At 36.9% G+C, this 14,810-nt stretch overlaps 2 protein-coding genes across 2 annotated transcripts in view; both read left to right on the top strand.

Moving 5' to 3' along the window:
* LOC149241203 (17.8 kDa class I heat shock protein-like) overlaps positions 1 to 14,810 on the top strand; it is a 178,731-nt gene that overhangs the window by 83,159 nt on the left and 80,762 nt on the right. The window lies entirely within an intron of this gene.
* LOC149241205 (17.8 kDa class I heat shock protein-like) lies at positions 2,754 to 3,563 on the top strand. Its single transcript, XM_089373911.1, has one exon. It carries the CDS (start codon positions 2,862 to 2,864, stop codon positions 3,336 to 3,338), a length of 477 nt encoding a protein of 158 aa, XP_089230037.1. The 5' UTR covers positions 2,754 to 2,861; the 3' UTR covers positions 3,339 to 3,563.

Here is a 14,810-nt window from a genome sequence, read left to right as displayed (position 1 = left end):
GAAGGCCTTACACCTCCTCTCCAGCACAATGCATACCCCCAACAGATGGAATACATAGCCAAGATGAAAAATTTTACTTCCAAATACATGGATACCTAGAATTAGCTATAAAATGATATCGACGGTCCTCTCATCACTTCAACTTTCCCAAAGCCAACACCAGGCCAATCCTCTTGCAGCGAAAGACTTGGCTTATTCATTTCTCCCTAGCACGATAGATGGACAAACAAGCTTGAAATTACCTTCTCACCATAACCCATATAGCCTATCTTCATTATTGATCACATACTTGTGTGTACATAAACACAACCACACCATCCCAATATTTAAGATCCTCTCCACTGTGGAATAGTGAACTCCTCCACCAATTCTATTACTCTAACCAAAAAAAACACCCCACCTCAAACATAATCCAAATATAACATGTGCTAATACAACCTATATAGAAAAAACTATTATTTTTATTTGATTTGACTTTTACATTTACAAATTTATTATAATATTAAAAAAATTTAAAATAACATAATTATACCATGTTATATAAAATTCTCTTAAAATAAATCTCTATCTAATGTGTATCTACGGAATAAATCTCCACAAATAAAACATAAAACAATAGTAACGCTGGCATGTATAATTTTCAAAGAATACAAAATCCAGCACGGGTTGATCGCATTACTTAATATAAAGTGGATTTAATATAAAGTGGATTTAAACGTTAATAAAGTAGGGATTATATTTAATAATATAACCACAATTTATTAATTATATATATCTATATATATTTTGAATTTTGATAATAAATTTTGGAAGATATTGTAATTTCTCTACTCCTAAATCAATATAAATCTATTTTAATTTTATATCTATCAAGTATTTAGAGGGATCAAATCTCTTGAGGTGCAAATTTATTTTTAGTGTAAAACAAGTTGAGAAAATGTTTGTAGCTTGAAAGATTTGAGACCTCTCAGGGTTAAGATGGATCTATGTTGGCTTTTATATACACACATAAAATATCTAGGCAGGATATATCTTTCTTCTCTCTCTCTCTTCCCTCTTGTTTTACTCTCTCCCTCCCTCTCTCCTCATCCCTCTCAAGTCCTCTTTCTTCCTTCTTCTCTCTCCATTTCTCTCCCAACTCCCTTATTCTCTCCCCTCCATCTCTCTCTCTCTCTACCCTCCAACTTTGTCATTATCTCCCTCCCTCTCCCCTTCTCTCTCTGCCGCCCTCCTCCCCCCATATCTTTGTCTCTCTCTCTCTCTCATCCCTTTCTCTCTCTCCTCTCCTCCTCTCTCTCTCCTCTCATTCTTTCTCCTCTCTCTCCCTTGTCACTCCTACCTCTATCTCTCTATGTCTTTGTTCTCTCCTCCCACTATCCCCTTCCAACTCTATCTCTCTCTCCCTTCCTTCCTCTCTCTCCCTCTCTCTTACACCTCCCTCTCTCTCTCCTTCAGCCTCACACACCACCCATCCATATGATGGAGAATTTTCACTTTATGTAATCAATGCCATATGTAATTTTTTATTGTGAAACGAGTAATGATTTTTCGACTTGTGGTATTGATAAGCCATGCTATTGGCCCATGGTATTGTAACAAGACCTATTTACAAGTTAATAATATCCATGGTTAAGAAACTTGTTATATTGTAAGTTTATCGTTGCATTAAGTTTTTATGTGTTTATTAATTAAATTTAAATATCGTTTTGGAATCATTACTAGTTCTTATTAGTCCCTGCCAAGATCAATATGTCTGTTGATTCCTATTAGTTTAACATTGACCAATGCAAATTGTTTACAAATTATAATGTTTAACTTTGAAAAATAAATATTTATTTTTCAATATTATTAAAAAAAGATTACCAACATTTGACTGGACCATAGCTTGAAGGTGTTTGCACAATATAATGCTCATGTAGATGCCACGATTTATGCATATAGTTGCAATACTCATGTATGAATTTTAGATATTTGTGTAGTGATGTTTTATTTTTAAGCGAGAAAACATCCAGAAATAAAATACTTGAAAATAATTTATGCTCAATTAAATAACATATCTACTATTAATTACTTCCCAGCATGATTTAAGCAAATCTTTACATAAAAAATGGATAAAAATAAGATGTAAAATATATTCTTACATGAGTTACTTCTCACCATTAATTATGTTTTCTTCAGCGCTTATGTAAGAATAAAATTGTATTTATAAATTGAAATTACACTAAAACATTTCCACCATACTCGGTTCTATATTATTTTTAATCTTTTATTATATTTAATTGAATTAACCCTGAGTAGATTAAATATTTACACCTACTCCTATGCACAGTTTGTTTTCTTCAATAAATTTGACTTAAAAAACCCATTTTTATTTATTGTTTTGTTTTTTTAATACTCAATGAGAAAGAATTAGGCGTCAGATCCCGCGTCCCTATGTGGCAGGGCTACACCACACCTCTGCATATCTAACATCAATTCGGACATCCACATCGTTTCTTCTAGATTATGTAGCATATACCATATGACCGCCATATGACCGTAGGCCATACCTCCTGAACAATGTGAGAGGCTAGATGGTTCTGGAGAAACAATTACATTGGATGGATAAGGTCGAATAACAATAATACGGCAAAGTGAAAATTGACATGTTGACGTAAGAATGCTTACACCTGTATCCTCTTGCGAGCATTTGAGAATCATCTCGAACCTGTGTTACAGAGTCGACTAGACAGTTCCTCCTCGTCTTAAAAAATAGAAAGTAACATCTCATCTGATACAATCTAAACACTGAGAAATCAGAGTGTTGTTTTTCTGTATTCATTCCAGTCGCATATATTGCAGTAATTCATTACTAGTTGAAAATGTCGATAATTCCCAGCTTTTTCGGCAGGAGATCATTCGATCCCTTCTCTTTGGAAGTATGGGATCCTTTCCAAGCATTCACAGATCTGGCCAGCGGGGGACCATCGGGCCAATTTGTAAAGGAAACTTCTGCCATAGCCAATACTCAGATCGACTGGAAGGAAACGGCAGAGGCGCACATTTTCAAAGCTGATCTTCCAGGTTTGAAGAAAGAGGAGGTGAAAATAGAGTTGGAAGAGGGGCACAGAGTTCTGCAGATAAGCGGGGAGCGCAGCAAAGAAGAAGAGCACAAGAACGACAAATGGCACCGCATTGAGCGATCCCGTGGAAAATTCCTTCGGCGTTTCCGGCTGCCGGAGAATGTGAAGGTGGAAGAGATAAAGGCGAGCATGGAAAACGGGGTGCTGACAGTGACAGTGCCGAAGCAGCCTGAACCCCAACCTCCGCAACCCAAATCCATCGAGATCTCTGGTTGACCTCTCACGCGGTATGAAGATGTCATAGTGGACCTGCTGTGGCTGTAGAAGAAGCGGTTACATAATGTATATATATGTGTGTAGGAAGCGGTTCTCTAATTGATAGAATAAACATATCCATTCCCATCCCGAGTTATTCCATCGATTGCAATGTGCTTGTATGTATATAGTATGTGTTGTATGTTTTGGAGTAATATAATAAAAGGAGACGCAGGTTCAGGCCTCTGATGTGCTCTGTAAAGGATTTTCATTTTTGTTTACAAACTGACATGTTCCACTGCTATCAAACAATATGGACCATAAAATGCTCGCATGTTTTCTGTGTAAAAGGTTTCATTTTTTTTTAAACTCGTATGTTCCTCTGCTATCAAACAATATGGACCATAAAACACCCCCAGTTTGGTTGCATGTTTATCGAATTTGGATGATTCCCAATTTCGAGTGAATATCTAATTAGAAGAACTCTATGTTTCATATTCTATTTCTACATAGAATAGAATAAAGGAATTTGGTAACATTTTTATAAATACTCAAATTTTATATTTAAATCATTCTAAAATGTGTTTTTCCAAATATATATGATATAAAATTTATGCACTCTTTAGCTTAGCATAAAAACATATTTCACTCAAGGGTTTTGTTCACTTTTTAGCTTGGTATATTTAAGAAAGCCTACATAAGCATTCCTATATGTTTTGTTTCTGTCTACGTAAACATATCTATATGTTTTGTTTCTGTTTCCGTTTTCTTTGGTATTTATATTTTGAGTTATAGTTCTTTGACATTTATATTTTGAGTAATAGTTTTATTAATGAATGGCACAGGATATTTCAGTTTCTGTTTTCTTCAAAATTTATATTTATAAATATATATTTTGAGTTATAGTTTTATTTTCTGTTTTCTTCCAAATTTATATTTATATATAAATTTTGAAGAAAACAGAAACAGAAATTATAGCTACAGTAATAACAGAAATTATATTATTAGTTACATCTAATAATAACATATACCACTGAAATTATACCTACAAAAATATTAATAACTTTGTGGAGACAGGTTATGTTCTCAATATGTGAGAAGGAAACCGCTCGAAAGAGGCCTTTTAACTTGTGTATCTGCTGCTCGAAAGAGACCTTTAAACTTGTGTGTCTGCTGCTCGAAATAGACCTTTAAACTTGTGTATCCGCTCCATCCAGGGGCTATAAGTGGAAGAGCGAATTCTGTTCCTTTGTTGAACCAGTTAGTGACTTATGAGTTGCCATATATATAAGCTTTTCTCGAGGTTCAGCCATCTTGCGCAGTAAAAGGCTCCCAAAGGCTTATGATTTCCAGTAGTAGTTTCCGCTGATGGTAATCATAATGCCGCAAATGACCAGAAGGATAAGAGAGTGTGTTATCCATGTAAGCAATAGGCCTATTTGACTTTGGTGTTAAAATTTTCCTCCACTCCAATAAGGAGGCACAATTCTATGAAGCAACCCGAACATGGCTGAATTGTCTGTCCTCAAAAAAAATTGCACTATGACCCTTCCCCAATCCCCAACAAAAATGAAAAGGGATAGTTCTGTTTTCTATATGCCCATTGAACCAAAATCTGAAACATGTTTCAATTGAATTATATGTTTCAGATTCTCATGTATCTCCAGCATCTGTAGGACATCATATATCCAGGTTCTTTTTGAAACAGGACAATCAATGAAAAGCTGTAGAGCACTTTCTTCCATTTCTTGACATAAAAAGCATCTACCCGGACCCTGGAATCCCCATTTGCAGAGATTGACCCATGTCAAAATTCTAATTCTCTGGACAAACAATCCGAATAGCAAAATCTTGTGGTAAATGTCATTTCCATGCTTTTGAAAGCCAGCATTTGTCCTCGTAGCCCCCACAAGATGTGAAAATATGATTGAAAATTTCCTTAACAGAAATATGACCATTTGTAGGGTTGGCACGACAGAAAACCGTGTCTGCTTCTTCATTAAATGTGATGCCAACCAAGAATAAGTGGAAGATGTATCTGTCCCAGATTTCTGCCTGACCACCATGGAGATCCAAATTGTCTGCTGTAATTCAAATGGGGAAAAGTTCCAGGGGATCCCAACCCTTCATGATCTGCAAGAAATATGAGATATATTGGAGTTTAAGTGTTCAGTAACACCTCTAGGGAGGTTTTGATCTCTAGCAATTCCACAAACCCTATCCCTTCCAAGCAGGGTCTTCCTCCCTGGGTCAATGTGTTGGGGATTTTTCTGGTAAAATCCTAAAAACAAACAAATTGCACACACACAGAGACAATGTTTTGTTTCTTTGCCATAGGATCTTTTGCACAAGGAAGCCAATTTTTTTTTTTGAGAACAGAGTATTACACATCCACACAAATATTTGTAATGCCTGATACAAACTTCATCCTCTTTCACTCAGAGGGATTTACCAAAAATACATTTCAACCATTGTGTAAAAATCTCATTTAAATTACTGTTGTGAAAACCTTTTACATATACTACTGTAAAAACAATTTTTACATACGCTGTAAAATTTCTTACATTACTTTCACTGTGAGGTGAAAAATCATTTCTTTACTCACACCATTTACACTGCTGTGTAAATTTTTACATACGCTGTAAAATTTCTTACATTACTTTCACTGTGAGGTGAAAAACCATTTCTTTACTCACACCATTTACACTGCTGTGTAAATTTTCTCATGCATGCTTCACTTACCTTGCTTTCTCAACCTACGACCACAATTTCTTTGCACTGTTGTGCATTACCAAGAGAACTCTGTCTCTGCTAGGGAAAATCAACACACTGTTGTGTGCTCCCTCTTGCTATCTCTCAACGAACTTTCCTTACATTCGCACTGCTTGTGCAATTCTTTTCTCCCCTTCACACATATTCCTTGGAAATACATTACATTGTTTATGCAATGAACAACATAAAACCTTTTTATCACACTGTTGCGTGTATTTTATTTCATGATCTACAAATCAAGACAGGGCAATACATTACCATCGCGCTACTGCGCAGTCCATATGCATTTCAGAATGAACAACTAAAAACTTCCTTTACGGTGCTGTGTATTCCAAAAGCTATATTGTATTCATGCTGTTTTTTTTTCGTTTTGCACTGCTGTGCATTCTACCTCTTTCACGCTGCACCTGTTCTATATATTCTGCCTTCGCACAGCTGTGCGGGTCTTCTTCCTTTTTTTTTATTGCAATGCATATGCAATGCATTAAAAAAATATAACATGTGAATACGGCTTTTCTATGGCCATACCTCTTTCTGATAGAAAAATAATAAAATTAAAATCCTCACCAACAAATTTATGAACCGCTGTAAAATCATTAAATTGCCTCGCTGACAATACTGCGGTCAAACACAAAGCTTTTACGGCACGTCAAGTTCATTTGCTGGCAGCTTGGTTGCAATCGACGGTGGATAATGATGAACTCAATCGGGCGGTTGTGAAGGATATCGGAAGCCCTTACTTGACCAAGCTTTACGTTCCGATGGAGCAGTGGTTTTGCAAACGTACAGAGGACGCGTGGAGAAATCTTATTGCATCGGGCTTGTGTGTACGGAAACAGCTTCACAGCAAAAGGCGGTCCGATGAGTGTCAGGTGGTTTTGCTGAAGTGGTTTTCCTGTTGCCGTCGCTGTCCCAGTCCGCGTCCGCAAACTCTGCCTGCAGTTGGAATTAATATTCCAACACTCCCCTTTAATTTCAACTACTGGGTGTTTAGACATACCCAGACATTTCATCAAAAATTCAAAACTTTTCTGATCCAATGGTTTGGTCAGTGTATCTGCTACCTGCTCCTTCTCTGCTCTCATGGGAGTTTTAATTTCATATCTCTCCCCTATAAGATGATCCATATGATAGAGTTCTACCAGGGTCTTCATCAAATCTTCAATCTCTTCCTCTGTCATATTGACAAGGGTGTTGGCAGTGAAGCCCATCTCAGCGATCTTGGCAAGAGTTACATATCGAACTCTATATTCTTTAAACAGATCTTCAAGGAACTTTAATTCCTTTCTCCCATTCATGGGTTCTGTCCATTTCTTATTTTTAACTCCATCTTCTAAATGAACAGGGTCATCAACATGACTGGATAAAGCAAACAAAGAATTCATACCTTCATTCATTGCCTCTTGTTCATTTCTCCTCAAGGGTGTCTCTTGCTGCCCTTGTGTTGGCGCTGCTGTTTGGGGATGTATTTCAGCTATCTCCTCATCATCTTCATCATGAGACAAACAGTTTTTAACATTCACTGTTTTCTCTATGCTTCCATCACAAGCTTTCTCCTCAATGAACTGAGGTTTTGCTGTCTTCACTTTCTCCATGCCTTGATAGGCTATCTTGAGAGTTTCCCATGCTTCTCTGGATGTATTAGCTGCTGCTATCCTTGGAAACACACTCTCATCCACTGCTCGATACAAGAAGTAGAGGCCCTTAGCATCCTCCTTCTTATAGTTCTTCAACAGCTCTTTCTCTGCCTGAGTTAAGCTATTAAACTCATCATCATTTGCTGGTTTTTCAAAACCATCCTCAACAAGTTCCCATAAATCTTCTGAGAAAAGAAAAGCTCTCATAACTATTGCCCAATAGTCATAGTTCTTTTCATTTAATAGTGGGAGTTGAGTATTAAACGTTTAATAGTGGGAGTTGAGTATTAAACATACCCACGCTAGTGCTGACGCTGGCCATTTCTTGCACTTTAAACTATGCTTCAAATACTTGACTGTATTTAAAAAACAACTGATTGTCCTCAGCAGCTATACAAAAAAAAACTTTGAGAAATACCTGGATTCTTTTGACTGAGTCTTCACACTGCTGGAGAAGACTTACTGCTGCAACAAAAGGAACCTTCCTTCAGCTTCTTTGACGTCTTCAAAGAGCCTGGACTAGCTCTGTCATCATCAAAGAGCCTGGACCAGCTCTGATACCACTGTTGGGGATTTTTCTGGTAAAATCCCAAAAACAAACAAACTGCACACACACAGAAACAATGCTTTGTTTCTCTGCCACAGGATCTTTTGCACAAGGAAGCCAATTTTTTTTTTCTGAGAACAGAGTATTACACATCCACACAAATATTTGTATTCATTAAAAATATAATGCCTGATACAAACTTCATCCTCTTTCACTCAGAGGGATTTACCAAAAATACATTTCAACCATCAACAAAAAAAACTCTGTCTCCTCCTGAGATTTTACACTGCAGTGTGTAAAAATCTCATTTACATTTACTGCTGTGAAAACCTTTTACATATACTACTGTAAAAACAATTCTTACATACGCTGTAAAATTTCTTACATTACATTCACTGTGAGGTGAAAAACCATTTCTTTACTCACACCATTTACACTGCTGTGTAAATTTTCTCATGCACTGCTGCGTGCTTCCCTTACCTCGCTTTCTCAACGAACCACCACAATTTCTCTGCGTTGCGGTGCATTACCAAGAGAACTCTGTCTCTGCTAGGGAAAATCAACACACTACTTGTGCAATTCTTTTCTCCCCTTCACGCGCTATCGCGTATTCCTTGGAAATACATTACATTGTTTATGCAATGAACAACATAAAACCTTTTTATCACACTGCTGCGTGTATTTCATTTCATGATCTACAAATAAAGACAGGGCAATACATTACCATCGCGCTGTTGCGCAGTCCATATGCATTTCAGAATGAACAACTAAAAACTTCCTTTACGCTGCTGTGTATTCCGAAAGCTATATTGTATTCACGCTGTTTTTTTTTCGTTTTGCACTATTGTGCATTCTACCTCTTTCACGCTCACCTGTTCTATATATTCTGCCTTCGCACAGCTGTGCGGGTCTTCTTCCTTTTTTTTTATTGCAATGCATATACAATGCATAAAAAAAATATAACATGTGAATACGACTTTTCTATGGCCATACCTCTCGCTGATAGAAAAATAATAAAATTAAAATCCTCACCAACAAATTTACGAACCGCTGTAAAATCATTAAATTGCCTCGCTGACAATACTGCGGTCAAACACAAAGCTTTTACAGCACGTCAAGTTCATTTGCTGGCAGCTTGGTTGCAATCGACGGTGGATAATGATGAACTCAATCGGGCGGTTGTGAAGGATATCGGAAGCCCTTACTTGACCAAGCTTTACGTTCCGATGGAGCAGTGGTTTTGCAAACGTACAGAGGACGCGTGGAGAAATCTTATTGCATCGGGCTTGTGTGTACGGAAACAGCGTCACAGCAAAAGGCGGTCCGATGAGTGTCAGGTGGTTTTGCTGAAGTGGTTTTCCTGTTGTCGTCGTTGTCCCAGTCCGCATCCGCAAACTCTGCCTGCAGTTGGAATTAATATTCCAACACAATGGACCAGCAACGGTTCTCAATTGACCATTTCCTAGTCAGTAATAGACTTCTCCAAATGTATGGCGCTAATTTTGTGCCTTTTACCCTGTTTGCTCCAGTCCATAGGGTCTCTGTATTCAAGGTACTTTCCCATAAAGATGTCCATTCCAAATGCCACATCCAGAGATAACCCACCATAAGCTCATGGACAGTAGAGCCCAATCGAACTTCAGTGTTTTTGATATCCCATCCTCCAAATTCTATCCTCCTGGATAAAGTTTATCTATGTTAACTAAATGTATCTTCTTACCTTCCGTAACACATAACCATATAAATTTTGTGATGATAGCATCAATGCGGGAGATGATCTCTCTGGGAAATCTGAAGAGATGCATCCAGTATACATGAATGTTCTGCAGTAAAGATTTTACAAAAACAAGCCTGCCTCCATGGGACAACCACTTGTGAGTCCAATTATTTATTTTCCTGCCGAAGATGTCCATGAGCCATTGCCAGTCTGAATTTAAACATTTATTTGGATTCATGCGAAAACCCAAATAAGTGACGCAGGAACCCACGAGAGCATGTGAAACCTGGAAGATGTGTGCAATCTCCTCCACCTACGCATCCTCGACCGCAGAGTGAAAGATGTTTGATTTGTGTTTCTTTATAATTAAACCTCCTGCGTTATCGAAAGAGTAGATGATCTGTTGAAGATGCAGTCACTGATCAAAAAAATTCAGAAATATGTCACAGACCCTACAAAAAGCATTATAGCGAGAGATGCAGAGCTTAAGATATTCCTTGCCCTTTGTTGGATCGACAAAATATTGTACTGCTCTGCTGGAACCAAACGCCCGGCAAAATACGCAGAGAAGAAATGCACCAATAACCGCCAAAGCGTATGTAGAGTAGATCAGGATGGGGGTACAAGAGGCAAACCATTTGATCCTATCTGTAAGGAAAACCCCAACTCCGAGGAGTGGAATATCCAATATAAAAATAGCCCAGTCAACCAATAAAATGCTTGAGCCTATTAATACTTCAATGATGTTATTGGTTCATCGTACTCTAGTTTTTACATGTTTATTTAGTTTCAACAAGGTTTCTCGTCAAAGAAGGTAAAAGAGAGGGTGGGAATTGGGAAAGCATAAATTTACTTCTTATTATTTAAATAGGCATATGCGTTAACCACCACCTCAAAATCACCATATTTTATACAACTCCATGCTCCTCACATCCTTGCCTCATCATTTTTTCTGCACATAAAACATTATAAGCATTGCAGTCTAGGGTTTCCTTATCCCTTCCTATTAAGATAAAAGTGAAAAATGACTTTGCTATGATGGTTTCTCGTCAAAGAAGGTAAAAGAGAGGGTGGGAAAGCATAAATTTACTTGTCAATATTTAAAGAAGCATATGTTGCGGGTAGCTCCTTTCCTTGCTTTGCCGGTGATTTTTGGTATTTTTCTATTATGATTTGTTGTAGTTTTCCATTTATTGTATTTCAATTGCGGCAGCCTGCGCGCATCCATTTCCTATAGCAGTCGACTCTGCTTTTGATTCTTCCACCTCAGCGAGCCCGTGTAGCTGCGTGGGTGATAACACTGATCCGTTAACGCAGTCCTGTCATCCCTCTTCAGTTTCCGGAAGCCTGGATCCGTTGACCAGCGCACAGGTTTCTCTGGTTGTTGATCCCCAGGTCCCCTCCGCCGATACTGACACTCGGGTGGTCGTTCATAAGCCGGAACCGGTTTCCTGCGAGCTCTATCATGCTAACGGCTCCTGCGCAGGTAAGGTCGGCTCTTCCATCGACCCTTCAGGTATGTTCGGTGATTTGGTTAATATGCGTAATGATTTATTATTAGATGAGGCGGATCACAGTTGGAATTTTAATAAAAATAAAGTTAATTTTAATACTATTCGTAATAACGATCATGATAATAATATTACAAATTATAATGGTAACAATATTTGCAATGGTTTTAATAACTTTGATTATAATAATAATATTTGTAATATTAATAATAATAATAACATTATAAATTATAATAATAATAATGATGTTATTAATAGTTATAATAATAAAAATAATAGGATTTATTCCTTGGTTAGTAACAATAATAATAACGCTATTAAAAATAAGATTATTGATAATATTGAAAATAATAAGGAGGGAGTTAATAATTATTGTTCTAGGAATAGGAGAAAAATTAACCATAATAAGAAGTTAACAATACCTGACTTACATTTGAACAATTACTCTAAATCCAGGAAGAGTCATATAAATGATATTAATCCTCCCCCTTCCTCTCATATTAATAATAAAGTTATTGATTTATTTGGTTGCTCTTTTTCCCCTCTTGTTTTTAAAGTTTTAAGCAAAGGTCTTAACTTTGCCTTGGCCCCTAAGAAAATCCATGTGGATGACATTATTTGTGACATAGAATTTGGGATTCGTGGTTTACCGGATAGGATTAAGAACACTATTCGGCAGGATTGTGTTGTCATTCTTAGGAAGGCTAGGCCTCTCAAGAGCAACCTTAGCAGAGATGAATTTGAAGCACTAAAATCCTTAAATCAGAACAAAGACATTGTTGTTCTGATAGCTAACAAAGGTGGGGCTATTGTTATTCTTAATAGGGAAGACTACTGCAATAAAATGTTAGATCATCTTCATAACAGTGGAAGTTATAAGAAGCTTCCCAAAAACCCGTTGAAGAAGATTTCCAGGATTGTGGCCCTTGCCATTAAATCAAGTTACTCAGTGAGTCCCTTGCACCATAAACTCATTGAGAGCAATCCGATCACCCCTAGAATCTATGGGATCCCTAAAATTCATAAAGAATGAGCTCCCTTTAGGCCCATTGTCAACACTATTGGAGGTCTGACCTATCTTCTTGCTAAGTTCCTTGCCTTGAAGCTTAAACCCTTAGTTGGTCATACAGGGTCCTTCGTTAAAGACTCGGCTTCTTTTATTGAGGAGCTCAAAGACATCAAGTTGGACTCTAGAGACATTCTTGTCATTTTTGATGTTGTCTCACTCTACACTTGCATCCCTATAAATGAGGCCATGGAAGTGATCAATCGTCTAACTGATCCTGATACTGCTCGGTTAGTTGAGATCTGCCTCACTTCGACCTTTTTCAATTTTGAAGGAGAGTTCTTTGAGCAAACCTGTGGAGTTGCCATGGGCTCACCCCTATCCCCTGTTGTTGCAAATCTTTATATGGAGGATTTTGAATCTAAGTCTCTGAACTCAGCCTGTCTCCTACCCAAGTTTTGGAAGAGATATGTGGATGACACTAATGTCATCTGGTCTCATGGCCATGATGAGCTAGATCTCTTCTTCGATCATCTCAATAATCAATCATCGGCCATCAAGTTCACTAAGGAACCAGAAGTCGATGGTTGTCTCCCGTTCCTTGATATTCTTATCTCTAAGAATAAGGATGGTTCCCTCTCCCACCAAATGTTTCGCAAAAAAATTCATACAAAGCAATATCTTCATGCTAGTTCCCACCATTTCCCTGCCCAGAAGTTGGGGGTTCTCAATGCTCTGGCGACTCGTGCCTTGAGGATCTCTGACGAAAGGAGCTTTGAGGAGGAGAAGTCTCATCTCCTTAATGTCTTTGTTGAAAACGGTTATAGCAGGCATTTGGGACAAAATGCTTTCCTCAAAGCAACTAAGAATTCGTTATCCAGAAGAGAACCTAAGGATCGGATTCCCAGGGTCCATCTTCCGTATGTTCAAGGGACCATGGATAGGATTGCGAGGATTCTTAAGAAGCACAATGTCCCCACAACCTTTAGACCTCTTAACGCCATTCGTAAGTCCCTCAGATCTGTGAAGGATTCTATCGACCCCAAGGACATGAAAGGTGTTTATATTATTCATTGTTCATGTGGGACCCCTATATCAGTGAGATTGGTCGCTCCATTAACCAAAGGATTAGTGAGCACGCAGCGGACCTCAAGCATATGAGAAACAAGTCTTTCGCTTTAGCAGAGCATGTGGAGAAAACCAATCACCATGTCTGCGTCGAAGAAGCTAGTGTGATTGCTAGAGTGTTGCAATTCCATCACCGGAAATTTAAGGAAGCCCTTGAGATTGAAAAAAGGCTGAACAATCTCAATAGAGAGGATGGCTGGAAGATCAGTAGTCGCTGGGTCCCAGCTCTCTCTTCTTAATCGTTTTCTCCCTTGAGTGTTTTTTTCCAAGCTTTTTGATTCTTAAATTAAAATTATTTTTATTTTTATTTTTTTGCCAAGCTCTTTGATTCTTAAATTAAAATTAAATTTTTATTTTTATTTTTATTTTTATTTTTATTTTTAAATTAATATTTTTATTTATTTATTCATTTATTTATTATTTTTTTCCTCAACCTTTTGGATTCTTAAATTAAAATTAATATTTTTATTTATTTATTTATTTTATTTTAAATTTTTATTTTATTTTATTTTTTATTTTTATTTTTATTTTTTATTGTTTATTTTTTATTTTATTTTTTTCAAGCTCCCCAAGGACATGAAAGGTGTTTATATTATTCCTTGTTCATGTGGGACCCCTATATCAATGAGATTGTTCGCTCCATTAACCAAAGGATTAGTGAGCACGCAGCGGACCTCAAGCATATGAGAAACAAGTCTTCCGCTTTAGCAGAGCATGTGGAGAAAACCAATCATCATGTCTGCATCGAAGAAGCTAGTGTGATCGCTAGAGTGTTGCAATTCCATCACCGAAAATTTAGGGAAGCCCTTGAGATTGAAAAAAGGCTGAACAATCTCAATAGAGAGGATGGCTGGAAGATCAGTAGTCGCTGGGTCCAGCTCTCTCCTCCTAATCGTTTTCTCCCTTGAGTGTTTTTTTTCCAAGCTCTTTGATTCTTAAATTAAAATTATTATTATTTTTATTCTTTTGCCAAGCTCTTTGATTCTTAAATTAAAATTAAATTATTATTATTATTATTATTATTTTTATTTTTAAATTAATATTTTTATTTATTTATTTATTTATTCATTTATTTATTATTATTTTTCTCAACCTTTTGGATTCTTAAATTAAAATTAATATTTTTATTTATTTATTTAATTTTAAATTTTTATTTAATTTTATTTTTTATTTTT

Source organism: Pinus tabuliformis, chromosome 8 (assembly GCF_031772625.1).
Source record: "Pinus tabuliformis cultivar Carrire ecotype Pingquan chromosome 8, CPIR1, whole genome shotgun sequence".
In the NCBI taxonomy this organism is placed as follows: Eukaryota; Viridiplantae; Streptophyta; class Pinopsida; order Pinales; family Pinaceae; genus Pinus; species Pinus tabuliformis.
Note: the sequence above shows the minus strand (reverse complement) of the source record. Positions and strands in the feature narration are given on the sequence as shown.

Excerpts from the sequence above, each read along its gene's own strand:
- LOC149241205 (XM_089373911.1), top strand. The coding sequence starts at position 2,862 with ATGTCGATAATTCCCAGCTTTTTCGGCAGGAGATCATTCGATCCCTTC.